The sequence below is a fragment of the Elgaria multicarinata genome, chromosome 13 (genome assembly GCF_023053635.1).
Source record: "Elgaria multicarinata webbii isolate HBS135686 ecotype San Diego chromosome 13, rElgMul1.1.pri, whole genome shotgun sequence".
Taxonomy (NCBI): domain Eukaryota; kingdom Metazoa; phylum Chordata; class Lepidosauria; order Squamata; family Anguidae; genus Elgaria; species Elgaria multicarinata.
The window spans coordinates 31,256,730-31,278,050 of record NC_086183.1 but is presented as its reverse complement, the minus strand read 5'-3'; the positions used below and the strand labels follow the sequence as shown (position 1 = coordinate 31,278,050).

Below are 21,321 nucleotides of genomic sequence, written 5' to 3'. Positions count from 1 at the left end.
GCGTCAACAACACTAAAAGTTCAGCAACTCTGCTTTCTCGCCTCCACGAAGTGCCGCCTCCGACCCGGCCCATGTCACTCTGCACCTTTCCTAGCTCTGAACTTCGTGGAGCGTTCCTCCTCCCTCCCCTCTTCAGCCGGAAGGGGGCGTCGGCCCGTCGCTGCGTCACTCAAGGACGAGCGAGCTGATTGGCCTTGCGCGGCGGGCGGGCGAGCTGATTGGCCTTGCGCGGAAAGCGTCTGTCCCTTTCCACGCCGCGAGAAGCCATTTTTGTTGAGGGCAGGCCTGAGGCTACGGGACGTCAAGTAATTGAACAGGCGGGTCCATTTCGCCTCCTCACGCGCTCGGATACTCCGCTGCCTTCAGTCGGAGAACAACAGAGATCCATGACGGTGGCTGCCGGCGTCGTCCTTAAGGGTCTGCTGCGGAGGCGTGAGTGGGGGACGGGTGAACTTCCTGGGGAGGAACCATTTCCCTCATTTAAGCCCTTTTCTGCTGCCTTATCCTCCCCCTCACCCACCCCGCCTCCTGTTGCCCCACTTATTTGCCCCCTGCCGCCCCGCCCCTTATTTGCCCCCTGTTGCCCCTCCCCCTTATTTGCCCCCTGTTGCCCCTCCCCCTTATTTGCCCCCTGCCGCCCCGCCCCTTATTTGCCCCCTGCCGCCCCGCCCCTTATTTGCCCCCTGCCGCCCGGCCCCTCATTTGCCCCCGCCGCCTGTTGCCCCTTATTATTATTATTATTATTTATTTATATAGCACCATTTGCCCCCTGCTGCCCCGCCCCTCATTTGCCCCCTGCCGCCCCTCCCCCTTATTTGCCCCTGCCGCCTGTTGCCCCTCCCCCTTATTTGCCCCCTGCCGCCCCTCCCCCTTATTTGTCTCCTGTTGCCCCTCCCCCTTATTTGTCTCCTGTTGCCCCTCCCCCTTATTTGTCTCCTGTTGCCCCTCCCCCTTATTTGTCTCCTGTTGCCCCTCCCCTTTATTTGCTCCCCCCAAACACACACACACCCCTGTTTCTCTTTCTGTCTTGCATGGTACTTCTTTCTCCCGCTGCCCTGCCTCTCCCCCTCCCTTGCCTTATTTGGGGAGGGGGCTACTGCTGCACCTGCTTTCTCCTCATCTCTGCACCTCCAGCACCTTTCCCTCTTGCTGTCTTACCTGCTCCCCAATTTTCAGTCTGCCCCTGCTTCTCCCCCCACCCCCATCTCTCAGCACTTCCTTAAGAGGAGAGGTTCCAGCGCCTGAGAAAAGACGAGTTCATGGAGACATGATAGAAACGCATAAAATTATTCATGGTGTAGAGAAAGTGGATAAGGAGACATATTTCTCCTTCAATCCTAATGCTAGATCCTAATCGGGTCATCCCATGAAGCTAGTTGGTGGGAAATTCAGGACAGATAGTTGCCCAGGAAAGGGCAACTAAAATGATTCATCTCCACCCCAGTGACCCCACCCATGAGGGAAGGTTACAGCAACTGGGATTGTTTAGGGTTTTTTTGTGGGGGGGGGGAGAGGCTAAGGGGAGACCTGAGAGAGGTGTGCAAAATGATGCCTGGTGTGGAGAATGTGGACAGGGAGACCTTTTTCTCCCTCTCTCAAAATACTAGAACCCAAGGGGGTCATCCCATGAAGCTGATGGGGGAAGATCCAGGACAAATAAAAGGAAGGACTTCTTCACACAGCACGTAGTTAAATTATGGAACTCACTACCACAAGAAGTGGCGATGGCCACCAATTTGGATGGCTTTAAAAGGGGGTTGGATAAATTCCTGGAGGAGAAGGCTTTCCATGGCTACTAGCCCTGAGGGTTGTGTGCTATTCTCCAGTATTCAAGGCAGTAAGCCTGTGTGCACCAGTTGCTGGGGAAGATGGGCGGGAGGGGGCTGTTGCACCATGTCCTGCTTTGTGGGTCCCTGGTCGACAGCTGGTTGGCCACTGAGCAAAGTGCTGGACTAGATAGACCCTCGGTCTGATCCAGCAGGGCTCTTCTGGTGTTCTCACAGCACACATTTAAACTATGGAATTCACTTCCACAAGATTCAGTGATGGGACACCAGTCTGGATGGCTTTAAAAGGGGGTTGGACGCATTCATGGAGGAGAAGGCTAGCAGTGGCTACTAGTTTGATGGCTGTATATTATTACCAGGATCAGAGACAGCCTACGTCTCAATACCAGTTGCTGGGGAACATGGGTGGGAGGGTGCATTTGCACTCATGTCCTGATTGTGGGTTCCCCGTAGGCAGCTGGTTGGCCGCTGGCTCTTCTATGTTCACCCAACTGGCTACAAAAATCACAGTTGAGCAATACATCAAAATGTTACAAAACAGTAAGCAAACTTTGGAGATTTCCAGAACTCTTCAACAGGATAGACCTTTGGTCTGATCTAGGGAGATAGTTCCCTAGCTTATTTAGGGAGTGTAATCAGCTCCCCAGTGACGCTCTCACCTGAAGTGAAATTACAAAACAAGATGGCCAGGATTCACCCCACCCAAAATGGCCAGGATTTCTCCTCCTCCTCCCATTGCATGCAGATGAACTTCACTTGAATGGAGGTCAATCTCACCCCCTCTGCACACAGCCTCCTTGTTTGTGTCCTAGCTGTGACTATTTGTTGTTTGGACAAGGGCAGAGCACATGACTTTGCATGTATACTGTGAACCCCTGGCATCTCCAGTTAGAAGGATCTTGGGTAGTAGGTGATAGGAAAGTCCTTTGCCTGACATTCTGAACAGCTGTTGCTAGTCAGCCCTGCTTCACGTGTAACGACAACCCAGAGAATGGGTTGAATTGTGGGTTGTTGAATTGTGGGTTATTATTATGTGCAGACATGGTTTAACTATGTGCAGTATGGTTTAACTATGGGTTGTTTGTGGTTAAAGAAGAGAACTCTTTTTTCATTGGGTTGTGAACTCTGGGTTGTTTGTGGTTAACAACCAATAATTAAACCATAGTGCAGAGTTCACATGTAACAACAATCCAAGATTCAATAACAATCTGTACTATGGATTGTCGTTACATGTAAACCAGGTCAATATCGGACTAGACGGATCAATGCTTCAACTCCGTGTAAGACAGCTTTCTATATTCCCAGTTTAAAACTTCCTTTCTGTTTAGAGTTAAAATAATGAGACAAGCCTTGTAATGGCTACTCACGTCTGTAAATTATCTCTGACTTGAGTTGCAGTTTGAAGGTCATCCTGGGGGGAAGGTCTTCATTTCCTGAACTATCAGGAACAGAGAGAATAATGGTGCAGGTCTGGAGTTCTCTCTGTCCCAGAAGGGCAAAAGTTACTCAAGTGTAAATGCTTGTGCTGTTGAAATAGTTTCTGGAATGCTGGAGGAGTTGTGACAACCTGAACTCCTGTTATTACATGGCATAGTTTTGCTGGTTTAATTTGGGGGTGGGGAGAGGAAAAAATGTTTAAATCTGGGGTGGTCAACTTGCGGCCCTTCAGATGTTATTGGGTTACATCTCATGATTGGCTGTGCTGCATAGGGCTCATGGGACTTGCAGTCCAACACCATCTGCGTGGCCTTATATTATTAACCTTAGGTCTACTCAGGAACATCAACCTAGATTGGTTTTGCTAAATATCTTTGGCTCAAATAATTTGTTCATGAAGCTGGAGTGCTTTCCATTTAAAGCTTTCTCAAAGCTGGCATTTTTCTGCTTCTTCTATAATTGCATCCTACACCTCAGAGTACGGGATGAAGCAGCTATCAGTTGCCTGGTGAGGTTGTGGGCTCTCCCACACTAGAGGCCTTCAAGAGGCAGCTGGACAACCATCTGCCAGGGACGCTTTAGGGTGGATTCCTGCATTGAGCAGGGGGTTGGACTCGATGGCCTTGTAGGCCCCTTCCAACTCTGCTATTCTATGATTTTATGATTCTATGATTCTATGAAAAGCAGACTTTTCAAATGTGTGTGCCAAAAGTGATTAGCTAAAGCAGGAGTTGCTATCACCAGCTGGCATCCTTTTATACAGTTGTTTTAAAAAGTGATTTGACCTCTCCACGACCACTTGCTAAATGCATTTCCCTCCAGACCACCTAACTATTCCGATCATCTTTAGCGTGTCGTTTTTAAAATATTTTCTGACACGTGTAATGTATGGATTATTCCTATATGGTCACCTTGCCATAGCCTTTGGGGTTTGTTTCTTTTTAATTCATTGGAAACAGACAAGCAGATCTGTTAAGAAGAATGATTTCTTGGAAGCAAAGAAAAGCTTCCCAATGTTCAAAGCTTTGGAAGCTTTGGAATGGGCTTGAGGAGGAAAAATCCTTAAACACAAAGTTGCTGTATACCAAGTCAGACGTAGCTCAGCTGAACCTGGACCCTTCTGCATACAGAGCACGTGCTCCACCTCTGGACAATTATCCTTCCCCTAGAAAACTCGCATCTTTTACTTGAGCCCATTCTGAATCAAGCCAAGGGCTTGCCCACTACTATTAATTCATTTCTGCTCCCAGATCTGTCCGTCCAGACGGCTTCCTGCCGCAGTTTTAGGATCATGTCGCCACAGCAGCAGGAGAAGCGGAGTTCTGTGGACAGCTATGAGACCCTGAAGCTGGAGCGGGTGCGAGAGAAAGTGTTGCATGTGGAGCTCAACCGACCGGAGAAAAGGAACGCCATGAATGCCGCCTTCTGGAGGTAACAGGAATGTATAGCAGCCCCTGGCTCTGAAGAAGGTGTCCCTTCTTCATTGCGAGAGGTTCCATAGTGGGAGATTCCTTTTGAGCTGTGTCTTCTGAACACAGCCCGGCTTTCTAACTTAACCATCATGGTTAAAGCCATGGTTTAAGGTGTCTTCTGAACACAGCCTGGCTTTCTAGCTTAACTATCATGGTTAAAGCCATGGTTTAAGGTGTCTTCTGAACACAGCCCGGCTTTCTAACTTAACTATCGTGGTTAAAGCCATGGTTTAACGTGTCTTCTGAACACAGCCCGGCTTTCTGGCTTAACCATCATGGTTAAAGCCATGATTTAAGGTGTCTTCTGAACATGGCCTGTGATAAATCTGCCAAGTTTGCAGGGTGGAACAGGAAGAATATTGCTTGAGAGACTTTATAGATAAGGAGTGAGTAATTAATGATAGGAAGCTAAAAGAAAAGTTAAACGGCATTAAACCTACCTGGTTCCAACTGTGGCAAGTAAGAACTTTTCTAAACTACAGGTTTGGCCAGGGAGTAGATCTCCGCCCCCTCACTGCCTTTGAACACTTATGTTTAGGCCCCAAGGGAAAAGATAAGGGTTTGACCTCAGCAATTTATGATTTATTGCTAAAGTGGGAGGCTCCTCCCTGGCACTGGAAAACATGGGAAGCAGACCTACCTATGCAAATAGAAGATGACATGTGGAAGCAAATATGGACAAACCCTCCACTTAGAACTAGATCGTCCCATATTCAGGAGGCAGCCCTAAAGGGGTTACTAAGATGGCATATTGGCATAAAACCCCAATCCAACTTCCATGCATAACGAGCTCTATCTCCCCGCTGTGCTGGAGAGGGTGCGATGAGAGGGGCTTCTTTTTGCACATGTGGGGGGACTGCAAAGCCTTAAAGCAGTTTTGACAAGCTGGAGCGTGTTCAGAGGAAGGCAACCAGGATGATCAGGGGTCTGGAAACAAAGCCCTATGAGGAGAGACTGAAACAACTGGGCATGTTTAGCCTGGAGAAGAGAAGATTTAGGGGGAGACATGATGGCACTCTTCAAATACTTAGAAGGTGGTCACACAGAGGAGGGCCAGGATCTCTTCTCGATCCTCCCAGAGGGCAGGACACGGAATAACGGGCTCAAGTGACAGGAAGCCAGATTCCGGCTGGACATCAGGAAAAACTTCCTGACGATTAGAGCAGTACGACAGTGGAACCAATGACCTAGGGAGGCTGTGGGCTCTCCCACACTCAAGGCCTTCAAGAGGCAACTGGACAACCATCTGTCAGGGATGCTTGAGCAGGGGGTTGGACTCGATGGCCTTAGAGGCCCCTTCCAACACTACTGTTCTATGATTCTATGAACTCCGTCGGTGGTATTATAGATGGCTGCTGACGCTGCCCCCAGTGCAAACTTGACAAGTGATGTGGTCCACTTCCTTCCCTGAACCCTGCCCAAAATAGCCTAGCACACTGTTCTATAGGCTGTCACTTCTCCGTGGTGCGACATAAGTTGAGATTGTTTTGAAGACTTGTTTGGTGAGACATACCTAAATGTGTTTCGCAGTTGCAGTGAAGTGGCGTCTTTCCCCACAACCCCTACGTGTCTGTTTTCAAGTTGGCAGCAGGAGCTACCAACCTGCCTGCCTGCCTCCTTCTCTCTCTCTCTCTCTCTGCTTTCCCCTGCTATAGAGAGATGGTCGAGTGCTTCAACAAAGTCGCTCAAGACTCAGAATGTCATACGGTGGTGATATCTGGTGCCGGGAAAACATTCACTTCAGGTAGGTCGAAAAGGCTCTGAGGTCTGTAAGGACCTTTCCCCTTTAGGACAGGAAGCTCCTGTGTTGTTCCATAGGCCACAGGTTGTCCAATTCCTCCACATCCAACGTTTGCCACGGGGAGTGCAAAAAAGAAGAAGTAATGGTTGGTTTTTGGCCAAAATTAGACAGTGTGATGGTGGCAAAAAAAGCATCAGTTTAACTTAAGACAGACCTGTGGAATTGTGCGCCTTGTTCTTAAGAAAACTTGACCCTTCTTTGCCACTGCTGCTGAATTGGGACGGGAAAATCTTCGACGCAGCAGTAGCAGTTCCAGGGAGGAGGGCAGCCCCTGTCCGGGGCGGGCGGGCGTGAAATTGGCCCCTGTGGAGGTTCCCACCCCTGTTCTCATTCTTTTGCTATAAGAAAAAGAGGCTACTAGCTTTGGTGCTATGAAATGTCAAAAGAAATGTCTTTATTTTTATCCGAAATATAAAAAATATTCAAATATTTTTTTTGAACATTTTTATATTTCGGATAAAAATAAAGAAATTTCTTTTGCCATTTCATAGCACCAGAGCTAGTAGCCTCTTTTTCTTATAGCCTTTTTCGTGGTGCTTTTTCCCTCTTTTCCTTCAACCGCCATTCTTTTGCACAAGATGTTGCTGCTGCTGCTGCTGCACAAGATGTAGCTTGAAACCTGGCCTCCTTTGGCAAAAAGCAGAGCTTCTCTGGGGCGAATAGTGGCATTGAATAAGCAGCTGACATGTTGTTTAGGTCAGAGCAATGCGGGCGGGCGCTCATTTTCTCACATTCCAATCATGCTACCCTGCAGGCATTGATCTGATGGAAATGGGCAGCGAGATCCTGATGGCACAGGGAGATGACATGGCGAGGAAGGCTTGGAACCTGCGCAGGAAGATCCGGGGGTATCAAGAAACCTTCACCGTGCTGGAGAAGGTAAGAACATCAGAAGAGCCCTGCTGGGTCAGACCAAGGGCCCAGCATTCTGTTCACGTAGGCCAAGGACCAACAAAGCAGGACATGTTTCGTTTTCAGAGGAGGGCAACCAGGATGATCAGGGGTCTGGAAACAAAGCCCTATGAAGAGAGACTGAAAGAACTGGGCATGTTTAGCCTGGAGAAGAGAAGACTGAGGGGAGACATGAGAGCACTCTTCAAATACTTAAAAGGTTGTCACACAGAGGAGGGTCAGGATCTTTTCTCGATCGTCCTAGAGTGCAGGACACGGAACAACGGGCTCAAGTTAAAGGAAGCCAGATTCCAGCTGGACATCAGGAAAAACTTCCTGACTGTTAGAGCAGTACGACAATGGAATCAGTTACCTAGGGAGGTTGTGGGCTCTCCCACACTCAAGGCCTTCAAGAGGCAGCTGGACAACCATCTGTCAGGGATGCTTTAGGATGGATTTCTGCATTGAGCAGGGGGTTGGACTCGATGGCCTTGTAGGCCCCTTCCAACTCTGCTATTCTATGATTCTGTGGTGCAACAGCACCCTCCCGCCCATGTTCCCCAGCAACAGGTGCGCACAGGCTTACTACCTCAGATACTGGAGGTAGCAAAAAACAGGGCAACAGCACCCTCCCACCCATGTTCCCTAGCAACAAGTGCACACAGGCTTATTGCCTCGGATACTGGAGGTAGCACACAACCCTCAGGGCTAGTAGCCATGGGATAGCCTTCTCCTGGGATTTATCCAACCCACTTTTAAATCCAGCTAAATGGGTGGCCATCACTACATCCCGTGGCAGTGAGTTCCATAGTTTAACTCTGCGCTGTGTGAAGAGGCCCTTCCTCTTATCTGTCCTGGTTTTCCCACCCATCAGCTTGATGGGACTTGGGATCTAGTATTTTGAGAGAGGGAGAAAAAGGTCTCCCTTTCCACCTTCTCCACCCCAGGCATAATGTTGTACCCCTCTATCATGCCTCCCCTTAGCCTCCTTTTTTCCAAGCTAAACGATCCCAGTTGTTGTGGGTGAGTTATCTCCGTGGCTGGGATGCCCTCGCTGAGAAGCCTCCGTCTTCCGTGGCTAATTGCACCTCTCTCTTTTAGTGCCCAAAACCCGTCGTTGTGGCCGTCCACGGAGCCTGCGTCGGAGCAGGTGAGCCCTGGGACTCAGACGCAGCTGTACTCCAAAGAACGTCACGCCCCCTGTTCCCCCATCCCCAACTACAGCAGTTTGGGGTTAGTGATTAGCAACCGGCAGCCATGAACCCAATCTGAGAGTGACCGTGGCTCAGTGGTAGAGCGCCTGCATTGCATGCGGATTCGATCCTCTGCGGGGCTGGAACAATTCCTACCTAAAATCTTTGGAGCTCGGCTATTGTCAAACTCTTGCCTCAGGTTGTCCAACAGCAGGGGGCAGTGTTGTCATGCTGTATATATATTCTCAACAGTTTATTGCAGTCAATAGACCATTCCAACAAAAATTACATACAAAAGGACTGAGCATACAATTAGCTATTAAAAAGACAAGTAACCATAGAGCAGCCTTCCTCAACCTGGGGCGCTCCAGATGTGTTGGACTACAACTCCCAGAATGCCCCAGCCAGCTGGCTGGGGCATTCTGGGAGATGCAGTCCAACACATCTGGAGCGCCCCAGGTTGAGGAAGGCTGCTTTTAAACATTTTTTTTCAATCATAAGGGACTAGAAACTTGCTGTTTCTTTAATAAATGAAAAAGTGGCTATTCTCAGGAAGTCTGCTTCTACACCCTGTTCATACAGAGGGCCCTCAGCATGGAAATGCCAAAGAAAAGGGCTCATGTTGCATTGGTAAATTCCCCTAGGATGTAAGAGCTGTGATGTCCCAGTTTGTACATGTAACGCAACCACCCTGCGGAAGCTTAACTAGGTCTGAGTCTGGTCAGTGTCTGGACGGGAGTGTTGGGATTAGCTTTGCACAGCAGAGCATGCGGGCTTGGAGAGAGAAAGAAGACACAAAGGGAGACTGGTGTTTATCTTAAAAGACAAACATATTTATTGGGGGGAAATACATTGGATAGGAAAGCCTCGTTCTGTCTAACTAAATTGGAGGAGAGAGAGAGAGAGAGAGAGAGCAGCTGTGTGGCAGCCCTTTGTGGAGGGAGAGGGGATTGTGGGGAAAAAGAAATGGAAGTAATGGTATTCCCAACACAGACATGCTCAAAAGATAGCAGAGAGAAGGATCAGGCAGGGACTCCCTGCTAACTAGAACTACCGCACCCTCTTGGTGGCCAATAAACCTAGCGAGACAATGCTTGTTGAAGTCCAACTTCTAGCAGGGAGACCACCTTGGAACCTCATGCCAGCTTCCTTGAGTCCCACGATGGAAGAAAGGAAGGTACCGAAAGACGTAAACGCACCGAACAAATCAGTTTTGTTCTCTTGGCAGGTGTGGATCTCATCTCGGCCTGCGATATCCGCTACTGCACCCAGGACGCCTGGTTCCAGGTGAAGGTGCGTTGTGGGAGATGCGCCCGTGTTTCGCCTTCCCCTGACTCGGCGGCCCCACCTGTCTCCCCCTCCACCCATCACCAACCCTTTATTTCAATTCATAGGTCCCTGCCCTTTTCCTTCCCTGCCCTTTAAATGTCTGAACATGCTTCTGCTTTCCCTCCCCAGGAAGTGGACATTGGTCTGGCGGCCGACGTTGGCACGCTGCAACGGTTGCCGCGCATCATTGGAAATCAGAGGTCAGTGCTTGACTTCATTTCCGCTTCCGTCGCTTCCTTTGTCTCGTACCTCGAAAGAGAGGAAGAAAGAGCGCCTTTCCCTGGCTTGGAGGGACAGCTGTGTTGTTGATGATGATGATGAGAATTTATTACATTTATATACTGCCCTATAACGGAAACTCCCTGGGCGGTTTACAAAAGTTTAAAACTGTTAACCCAGGCTCTTCAGCAAGAGAGGCGGTGGGGACACCACATCCCAGAATTCCATGCTCCAATCAGCAGAAGGTTGCATTATGGGAGTTTCAAGGGGTCCCACGTGGGAAGCCAACTCAATATCCTTGGGAGGGTTGAAGCCCCAAGAAGAGTTAGTGGGATGGACGGCGGACAGGCGGTTTCAACCTGCAGGCGGCTTTTCTTTCCCAGAAAAAAATGCCCTCTACCTTTCCCGACGAACGAGACGCTCTCCTGACTTTGACGTCTTTCTGCTCCCCAGCCTGGTGAATGAGCTGGCTTTTACTGCCAGGAAACTGATGGCGCCAGAAGCTGAGAACAGCGGCCTAGTCAGGTATGCGTGCCTCTGAATGCCTGACCTACCTCTCCTTCTGATAACAGTGCTTCCTCCGTGGCTGCAAACCTCTCTCGAAGGAAGCTGTTCTTGTCCTCAGACAATGCTTCTGTGGGAACTTGTTTGAAATTGTTAAGGGATTGAGCTATAAATTAGAATGGCAAATAGCAACAGAGTGCTCTGTAAATCTATGCTGCAGCCGCACCTTGAATGCCCAGAATTATAGAATAGTAGAGTTGGAAGGGGCCTCTAAGGCCATCGAGTCCAACCCCCTGCTCAATACAGGAATCCACCTTAAAGCATCCCTGACAAATGGCTGTCCAGCTGCCTCTTGAAGGCCTCTAGGTTGGGAGAGCCCACCACCTCCCTAGGTCACTAGTTCCATTGTCATACTGCTCTAACAGTCAGGATGTTTTTACTGATGTCCAGCCGGAGTCTGGCTTCCTGTAACTTGAGCTCTCCCACACTGGAGGCCTTCAAGAGGCAGCTGGACAGCCATCTGTCAGGTATGCTTTAGGGTGGATTCCTGCACTGGGCAGGGGGTTGGACTCAATGGCCTTGTAGGCCCCTTCCAACTCTGCTATTCTATGATTCTAGGAACCAGTGACCTAGGGAGGTGGTGGCCTCTCCCACACTAGAGGCCTTCAAGAGGCAGCTGGACAACCATCTGTCAGGGATGCTTTAGGGTGGAGTCCTGCCTTGAGCAGGGGGTTGGACTTGATGGCCTTGTAGGCCCCTTCCAACTCTGCTATTCTATGATTCTATGAACTTGCAAAAGGTATCAGCTAATCTGGGGCAGCTAACCATGGAGTGGACATTTTGGAAGCATCCCCATGGAAACTGGCCTTCAAGAGGCAGCTGGACAGCCATCTGTCAGGGATGCTTTAAGGTGGATTCCTGCATTGAGCAGGGGGTTGGACTCGATGGCCTGAGAGGCCCCTTCCAACTCTATTATTCTATGATTCCATGAGCCTGTTATTCCGTGTCCTGCACTCTGGGAGGATCGAGAAGAAATCCTGGCCCTCCTCGGTGTGACAGCCTTTCAAGCACTTGAAGAGCGCTATCATGTCTCCCCTCAAACTTCTCTTCTCCAGGCTAAGCAGGCCCGGTTCCCATAGCCCTCTCTCTCTCTCTCTCTGAAAGGATACTCAGAAGATGGGAAAGAGATCAAAGAAGGCAGCTGAAATTATCTAGGGGTAGAATTCTTTCACCCTGAGGAAAGGCTAAACTCAAAGCAGCCTTCCCCAATCCCACTGCTCTCCAGATGGTTGGAATACAGCTCCCATCATACCCAGCCAGGATGGACAGTATAATACAGCGTTTCTCAACCTGTGGGTCGCGACCCCTTTGGGGGTCGAACGACCCTTTCACAGGGGTCGCCTAAGACCATCGGAAAACACATATTTCCAATGGTCTTAGGAACCGAGACACCGCTCCTCTATCCATCTCTAGGAGGGTCCGCCCACATACGAGTGCCCGGCGTGATGACATTTATTTGTAATTAGAAATAAATATTTCACAATATATAATTACATATTGTTTTTGTGATTAATCACTATGCTTTAATTATGTTCAATTTGTAACAATGAAAATACATCCTGCATATCAGATATTTACATTACGATTCATAACAGTAGCAAAATTAGTTATGAAGTAGCAACGAAAATAATTTTATGGTTGGGGGTCACCACAACATGAGGAACTGTATTAAAGGATCGCGGCATTAGGAAGGTTGAGAACCACTGGTATAATAGGAGTTATTGTCCAATCTGCCTGGAGAACTCCAGGTTGGAGAAAGCTGAGTTAAAGCATTTGGGTCTTTTTAGCTTAGGACAAAGACAACTAAGAGGAAACAGAAACTACTTTACTCAAGCGTGACTTAATTTATAACATTTGTCGCTAGCTTAACCAACCAGCTCTGTTCCCCCAGCCGTGTGTTCCAAGACAAGGAAGCCATGATGCAGAGCGTCTTCGACTTGGCTTCTGAGATTGCCAGCAAGAGCCCGGTTGCAGTGCAAGGCACCAAGGTCAATCTGGTCTACTCCAGGGACCATCCAGTGTCTGAAGGCCTGAAGTATATGGTGAGTGAGTGCCTAGTGGGTGGAGCGGGTGCTTTGCAGGGCATCTCTATGTCACGGAGCAGAACTGGGAAAAGTCCTGGATTGTTGATGTTGCCTGTTGGAACTGACTATACTGGGCTGAATGGTTTCCATTTAAAGCAGGCTCTTACAACTCGCTAACGGGTTTCACTCTTGCCCCTATGTTCACTGAGAAGGTGATAAATTTGGGGGCATCTTGGCTGCCGAATTCTAGGTTCTGTCTTGGACTTGGTGTAGCGGCTGTGCCGTAAAATCCCTAATGTACGCAACTGACTTGCAGTCAACAGAAGGTTCCTGATGATAAAGAAAATGATGTGGAACTATGAACAGAGGGGAGTCATTTCTCCTGGCTATTAGGTGTTCACCTTCTCTAGATGACTTCCCCAAACTGGAACTTCACGCTGGCTAGGTTGTAACAACCATCATGAGTAAGGACTGTTGTGGAATTGTGGATTGTTGTTGTGGATTGCAGTATGTTTTAACTATGGCTTGCTAATCATGAATCGCCCAGGAAGGGAACCCATGGTTTGTTTGAGGTCTTTGTGGTTAACAACCATAGTGCAGGGTTCGCATGTAACAACAACCCATACTCAATTCGTCCTCTGAGTTTATTTATTTATTGCAGTTGTTGTTACCTGCAAACCAGATCATTGCCTCCACATCTTCAGTTGTATTTGTGCCCTGTCATGAGGACTAGGAACTATGTTCTTGATTTTAAATTAAGATGTCTAAAAGGGGTCACTATCCACAAAACCCCCCACAAAAGCTGGGGATAGGGTGAATAGGGAAGAACCGTTGATGCCCTCCCAAACCCCCACAATCATTTGTTGAAACTCAAGAGTGTGAGGTTTAGGACAAAGTGGAGGAGGTGTTGCTTTTCACAGCATCACAAGCAGGATGTGGAACTCATTGCCACAGAGGCAGGCTTAGTAGCCGGTAGCACTGATGGTTCGAAAAGGCCTGGATCGAAGTACGGCTTGCCAGTGATTCTTTAGGATAGCTGGAAGCACAATCTGCACATTTGGGAGCTGCTGTGCCCCCTTGCCTCCAGATGTTCTTTCCAGTTCCTCTAGCATTCACTCGGCCTTTGCTTTCGGCTGGCCGTTGCCAGTAGACTGTGCCGAGCTGGACCGGGACCTTTGATCCGCCTCGGACCTTCTCAGCCCTCGCTGGCAGGAAAGTTCCCCTTGCCTGTCCTGGACCCCCATCCTGATTCTGCCTCGTTTTGTCCTCCAGGCCACCTGGAACATGAGTATGCTGCAGACGGAGGACCTCGTCAAGTCCGCCCAAGCCGCCCTGGAGAAGAAGACTCCCAAACAGGTCACCTACTCCAAGCTGTAGCAGCACTGCCTGGCTTTGGGAGGCAGCCAAGGCCCTGCAGAAGCGAGCAGGGTCAGCCTGCTGCTTCGCGTGGGGCTTCGACTGGGCTCCGGGCCCCTGCGAGAGGATGGGGGTCGCGTGCCTTTGAACAGTGGCCGAGCCACGCGTGCCTTTGAAGCCAATGGACTGCATGGGGGGAGGGGGGCTGTGGCGCCTCCTTCGCATTAGGGCAAGGTGGGAGAGGCCAAGCGTCTACGAAACCGGTGCTTCTTCCAAATGTGAACGTTAGCAGTCGAATAAAAACAAATGCTAAACCCGCTCAGCACTCTGTGAAAAGGAGAGATCATTTTGACAAAGATTAAAGACTGCTTTTATTGTGCTCTAAAAGATATGTGGGTTCTTCCTTTATTTCTTTGCTTATTTATATTTATATTATTTGTATTCCAAAATAGCTCAAGCAAAACAACGGAAATACAACCGTAAAAGGGTTAAAACAAAGGACATACCGACCTTCTCTTCACTACAGCAGCAATCCCGTGCATATGTACCTGGGAGTAAGACAATCGAACGCAGCGGTGCTTACCTCTGGGTAAACAAGCATCGGATCAGGCCGGGTTCCCCTCTTCCCTGCGATCACACAGCCGGGTCTTTTGTGATCAGGTGGCTGCTTTGAGGTAAAATAACACACAGCAAAATTCTGCCCCGTGCAAACTCTGATTCTGTGATCGTTTTAAATTAATGGAATGCTGGAACAAGGAGCTATACAATTTATTTATTTATTTATTTATTTATTTATTACATTTCTATACCGCCCAATAGCCGGAGCTCTCTGGGTTGTTCACAAAAATTAAAACCATTCAAAGTATAAAACCATACTATAAAATACAATCTAAAAGCTCAACCAGATAAAAACAGCAGCAATGCAAAATTACAAATTTAACACACCAAGTTAAAATTTATTTACAGACTGTTAAAATGCTGGGAGAATAAAAAGGTCTTCACCTGGCGTCTAAAGGCATATCATGGAGGTGCCAAGTAAACCTAGGCACGGAAACTCTGTAATTCCAGCCCCTTTTTTACGCCTCCCACCCCAAACTATTTCGGAGGAACCCCATAGAATCCAGTGACGGGCAGAGTGTAAACACCCAAAATTACCAACATGTTGTAGCTTAAACCTCTTGCTGTCAGGAATTATGCTTTTAGGGAATTATTATTGATTGATTGATTACATTTATATACCATCCCATAGCAGTTTCTGCAGCTGAAACTCTCCCCACGGCCTGAGTTCGATCCCAGCGGAAGCTGGTTTCAGGCAGCCGGCTCGGGTCGACTCAGCCTTCCATCCTCCCGAGGTCGGTAAAATGAGTACCCAGTTAGCTGGGGGAAAGGTAATAACGGCCAGGGAAGGCAACGGCAAACCACCCTGCTATAAGGCCTGCCAAGAAAACGTCAGCGAAAGCTGGCATCCCTCCAAGAGTCAGTAATGACTCAGTGCTTGCATGAGAGGTTCCTTTCCTTTCCTTCCCATAGCTAAAGCTCTCTGGACAGTTTACAAAATGAGTAAAAAGCTGCACAAAAGCCCAGAAACACCCCCGTCCATGATTTTTTGGGGAAAGTGGGAGTGGCCATTAGGGAACAGCAGCGGGCTGGATTTGGACACACACACACCAGGTCTGGGGTTCTGCATCCCTACCTCAAAAGGAGGAGGCAGGAGGAGCTGATGGTGGATGCAGGGGGCTGGCTGATGGTTTTGCTGAGCCCTGATGACGAGGGAAAGGAGCAGCACCCAGGCGCTGAGCACACGCGGGTATTAAATCGCAGCTTTATGCTTCTCCCTTCCTCCAAGGATCTCAGACTGGCATTGAAGGGTCCCCTACCTTCTAAAATGTGTTAGCCATAGAGAACGCGGCCGGAAAGTTCACGAGTTCCATGGCTGAATAGTTTTTTAATCTGCCTCCTCGGCCTTAGTCCAATGCACTGACCACTATCGGCTCTTTTGCATGCACATGCTCCCAGATGCAACTGTGGCTATTTCTAATTAAAAGGGGCGGCAAAGATATCTGAGCCAGCAGTTCTACCCATTGTGTGCTGCCTTGGGGGCTTCTGGCCACACAACCACCAGGGTGGGATTTCAGGGGTAGAAGAACCATGAACCAAAAACAGCAGCAGGGCTCAGGTTCCGCCGGTGCCCACTTTTCCTCCCCCACCAGCCTTGAGCAAATTTCTGAAAATAACTTCCAAGCTCAAGGTTCTGAAGCCGCTGGGGCGGATCCCAGCACCCGTCAGCCTCTGGCAGATTGAAATCAGCTTCAGTGGGGCGCTGATAACCGAAGCTTAGCAAACAGCAATAAAGATCAAGCTGTTAAGATGACTTGTGTGCTTTTCTTTTGGAGCGGAGGGGTGTGTGCGTAAACCTGCATCGCCAAGACCATTTGTATGATCAAGGATCGTTTCGGCAGGCCTGGGAGCCAATTTCCTTTTCTCAGAACCTGCCCGAGGTGGGTGGGAGGGGGGTGCACGCCTGCCTGCTGCCGAAATGGATACCACTGATTTTGCTGCCAAAATTTGGTTCTGGAGTGGCAAAAAAGACACCGTTTCCCTAAAAAACAGGCCCCCACGGGAAGCAAACTCACACTCCTGGAAGGCTTCCATGGGCCTTTGATTTAAAGCTAAATGGGTCATTTTATTATTATTATTATTTATTTATATAGCACCATCAATGTACGTGGTGCTGTACAGAGTAAAACAGTAAATAGCAAGATCCTGCCGCATAGGCTTACAATCTAATAAAATCATAGTAAAACAATAAGGAGGGGAAGAGAATGCAAACAGGCACAGGGTAGGGTAAAACTAACAGTATAAAGTCCGCACAACATCAAGTTTTAAAAGCTTTAGGAAAAAGAAAAGTTTTTAGTTGAGCTTTAAAAGCTGCGATTGAACTTGTAGTTCTCAAATGTTCTGGAAGAGCGTTCCAGGCGTAAGGGGCAGCAGAAGAAAATGGACGAAGCCGAGCAAGGGAAGTAGAGGCCCTTGGGCATGCGAGAAACATGGCATCAGACGAGCGAAGAGCATGAGCGGGGCAATAGTGTGAGATGAGAGAGGAGAGATAGGAAGGAGCTAGACCGTGAAAAGCTTTGAAGGTTAACAGAAGAAGTTTATATTGGATTCTGAAGTGAATTGGAAGCCAATGAAGAGATTTCAGAAGCGGAGTAACATGGTCAGAGCGGCGAGCCAAGAAGATGATCTTTGCAGCAGAGTGGTGAACAGAAACCAACGGACTGATGTGAGAAGAAGGAAGGCCAGAGAGAAGAAGGTTGCAGTAGTCCAACCGAGAGATAACCAGTGCATGAACAAGCGTCTTGGCAGAAGAGACAGACAAAAATGATCGAATCCTGGCAATATTATACAGGAAAAAAACGACAAGATTTAGCTACTGCCTCAATATGAGAAATAAACGAGAGCGACGCCACCAAATCGCAGGGGTGGGTGGGAACCGCAAACAAGCCCTGGCAGGGATGTGTGTGTGTGTATGCAGGCTGTATGCTGACCGGCCTACTACAAACAGATCCAACTCTTTTAGTGTTTGATAGAGCTGCATTTCATTTATTCCCACGAGAGTTTTTTGTGGCACCTTAAGAAGTGACTGATACAAAATGGCCTTGATTTGCAGACCTAGCAAGCTGCCTTATTTGGAGTCAGACCATGAATCCATCCAGTGACGGGAATATTATTTACTTTTTATAGCCTGCCTTTTCCTCCAAGGAGTTCAAAGCAAGAAACATGGTTCTTCCTGGCTCAATTTTATCCTCACAAAAACCCTGTGAGGGAAGTCAAGTTGAGAGGTAGTGACTGAACACACGTCACCTTCAGTGAGCTTGGTGGCTGAGTAGGGATTTGAACCCGGGTCAACCCAGGCCCTCATTCTAACTAGCACCCTGACTCCTCAGGTGGCCTCCCATCCAAGGAGCATCTGGGCCCATTTAGCTCCCCATTTTAAACAGGCCGGGTCATGCTAGTATAGATGGTATAAATATGGGCTGGTTTTAGAATGTGTACCTGTCAGTGAATAGCCTCTTCAGTATTGAATGGGGGACTTGGTACTTGAATGAGATCTCTCCTTTTTAAGCTATTGACTAAGATCTAAGAGGGCCTTCTCTGTGGTGGCCCCCCAACTGTGGAACAATCTCCTGGTGCCGACATTGTCATCTTTTCGGTGCCAGGTCAAGACTTTTCTCTTCTCCCAGGCATTTAGCAATATGTAATGGCCATGGGTCTGTTTTTTTGGCTCATCATTTTTAAAGTTGTTGCAGGGATTTTAAATGTATGTGTATTTTGCTTGTTTTTGTGGTTTTTAATCTTTGTATACTGTTTTTAACTGTTTTTATCTTATGTGAACTGCCCAGAGAGCTTCGGCTATGGGGCGGTATACAAATGCAACAAATAAATAAATAAATATCTTTAGCCATGCTCTGCTTTACAACAGAAACGCTTTACGGTTATTTTATGCAAGTTGTATTTTGATGTGACGTTACAAGCATATTTCTAAAAAAAAGGTTTTCCTTTACCAATTACGCAACAACACCAAAACGGAATACCCCTAAAACAATTTTGGATGTCTACTTTGTTTAGAAGTGTTTTTTATCCGTTATACGGCGTCAACAGGCAGCGAAAGTCTCCCAAAGTACTGAACGATACAGACGTAGCTCAAACAAAGTCAAACCGTAACAGACAGACTGTGTGACTTGTGAGCAAGAGAGAAACACATCTGCTGGTCATGTTGAGCACTGGCGGAACCTACGGCTATTGAAGGAGGCAGGTATCTTATACGCTTACAGACACAATTGTGCCTGCTGACAGTGCTGGTCACCATGGGAAGACTGCCTGGGTGTTGCCTCCGGAACGTGAGAGAGAGACAGAGAGCCTTCTCCCCTACCAACCTGCCCGGTCACTGAGGTCATCCGAGGGCCTGCTCCTGGTGGTTCCACCTAGATCCATCCTCCGATTGGAATCCACCAGGGGAAGAGCCTTCAGCGTGGTGGCCCCCCTCCTGTGGAACTCCCTGCCTCTGGAGGTCAGGCAGGCGCCAACCTTGTACTCCTTTCGGAGCCTCCTGAAAACAACTTTATTCCAAGAAGCCTTTCTTTAACATGCAGCCTTGGATTACTGTTATTGCTTCTTTTAAATTTTGTTTTATTCTGTTTTTATTCTGTTTTTATTTTCATTTTACCTTGTACACCGCTCCGAAATTTTTCAATGGGGAACGGTATATAAATATTCTAAATAAATAAATAAATAAATAAATAAATAAACGTCTCTGCTCCGTCTCCCTGCTGCCATGCAGCCGCGCCGGAGTCCGGAGTCCAGTTGGCTGGGCGTTGGCTGCTTTTATGAGACTCATCCGTTTCATTCATTCCCCCCACCCACGCACACCCGCTAGTGTCTACACACAGCCCACAATGCCCTCTGTCCCCATCGATGGAGCTGCCCGTCCCTCGCCCCCCCCACCAAGGTGGTTTCCACAGAGATCCGCCATGGCGCCCAGTAAGGCGCACAACCATGGCCCCAGGGTTGTTTGCTGACAATTCTGTTCAGCGGCCTGGCCCCACCTCTGCAAACAGCACACCCATCCCTTATCGCTGTTGGTCCTGCACTGGCAACTGCTTTAGGGATTTATCGTACCTATTTCCTGCAGGTTGTTCTCGTTGCGTCTAGAGGTGGCCCTCCTTACAGGGCTGGTGGCAGGGGGGTGGGGAGTTTTAGGATTTGTTAGTCAAAGTAAAGAGAGAATTAGGGATCATAGTCTGCTGGTGATTGTGCTCTGTGCTAGTGCTGTGTGGTGTTAAAAAAAAAGCTTTCCTTTGAGCATGTGCAAAGTGCCCTTTCCTCGCCATTAAGTTGGTGGCTGGGAGAGGTTGAAATCCAGGACTTAATTGAGCCAGTGCTCAGGTTCTGAAACGGGTTCTTAGCAATGGGAAGGAATAATGATAGCTAGCTTCTGGGCATATGCAAAGTTCTTTTCCCTTTCACTATCCACGCAACAGGCACTCAGGAGAAAGGCTCCTATTTATGTGAGGCCTGGTGCTTTTCCTCTGGGAAATCAGGAGAGGGCCTTGTAGCAAGGAATTAAATTTAAACTAATCTAGTGGACTTTTCCATCCATCTATATACTTCTAAACTTTTTTCCTGCCAGAAAACAGCCCTGTTTTTCTTTACTCCTGTGGCAACTGCTGTGCCACCAGTGGTGGGAGATACATTCTGCACGTGGACAGAAGCCCTCTATTATTTTCTGGACAAATTCCCAGAGCTCCAACACCTGCCCTACACCACTCTCAGGCCTGCAGTTACTCTTTTGGAAATTGTACCAGGTACCATAATGTGTGTGTGTGTGTGTGTGTGTTGACAAGGGTGTGTGGCCATTCCCCATACACCCTCGTCAACTTTTAAAATAATCACATTTTTCAAAGGCGGCTGCAAAATGCAAGACATTTGAGCAACTCCTTAGCTTTGAGATGGCAATTCAGACAGTGGAGGCTGCTGTCTCCAATATCCGCTCCGGATTTCAGTCAGAACTCTAATGAAGCTATTGAAAGGACAGCGCCAAAGCTATCTAAAAGAGCGTCACTCTCTGGAGAGCTTCTTTAGAGTTCTGACTGAAACCCGGAGCGGATTCACCACCCCACTGACCTCAGAGCCACCTGCCTCCACTGAATCCAGAAATCCTCTTACGCACCCCGCTCTATTCCTTCTGGAGCAGCCCCTCTGCTTCTGTCACCAGGGGTGCCACTTTTTCCTCTTAACCAGCTGGGATCCCGGGCCCTTAATGGCAGTTTGGCCGGCAGACATTCCACAGGTGAAGCGTTTCCCCCTGCCTGGCATGCAGCCAGGCGCTCAGAATGGCTTCAGGTTGATAAAGGTGGCAAGCAGCAGCAAAGCAGAACTGGCAAGCAGAAGATATAACCCAGATGCCTCTGCTAGTTTCCCCATTCACTTTGCTCTAACCACTAGGCCGTTTGAAATGGGATCGAAATCCCTGGAGTTTCCATTGGGCGAAAGACGACGGGGGCTTTCCCACTGCATCCGTGGGGAGAGGCTGGGGAGTGCCGCTAGGTGACCGCAATGAACTCTCTACCTACTGAGATGGGTGGACCAGCACCAACTTCCGGGGTGCTCCACCCCTTTCAAGCCTGTGCTATAAAGGTTTCCTCCAGGCTGCTCCACGTTCCTGCATCCACTCTTGACCAAATTCAA

General features: G+C 48.5%; 1 protein-coding gene across 1 annotated transcript; it reads left to right on the top strand.

The window, feature by feature from the left end:
* The first annotated feature begins 314 nt into the window (after positions 1 to 314).
* ECH1 (enoyl-CoA hydratase 1) lies at positions 315 to 14,460 on the top strand. The gene is made up of 10 exons (XM_063140522.1): positions 315 to 432; positions 4,475 to 4,655; positions 6,352 to 6,440; positions 7,252 to 7,376; positions 8,490 to 8,538; positions 9,810 to 9,874; positions 10,040 to 10,110; positions 10,583 to 10,654; positions 12,585 to 12,735; positions 13,990 to 14,460. The coding sequence occupies exons 1-10, from the start codon at positions 387 to 389 to the stop codon at positions 14,092 to 14,094; spliced, it is 954 nt and encodes a 317-aa protein (XP_062996592.1). The 5' UTR covers positions 315 to 386; the 3' UTR covers positions 14,095 to 14,460.
* The last annotated feature ends 6,861 nt before the right edge of the window (positions 14,461 to 21,321 follow it).

What these genes read in the sequence shown, in the direction of transcription:
- ECH1 (XM_063140522.1), top strand. Translation starts at nt 387, where the DNA reads ATGACGGTGGCTGCCGGCGTCGTCCTTAAGGGTCTGCTGCGGAGGC. An exon ending in CGGAGCCTGCGTCGGAGCAG is followed by an intron (nt 8,539 to 9,809) that starts GTGAGCCCTGGG and finishes TTCTCTTGGCAG; the next exon opens with GTGTGGATCTCATCTCGGCC. An exon ending in ACGCCTGGTTCCAGGTGAAG is followed by an intron (nt 9,875 to 10,039) that starts GTGCGTTGTGGG and finishes TTCCCTCCCCAG; the next exon opens with GAAGTGGACATTGGTCTGGC.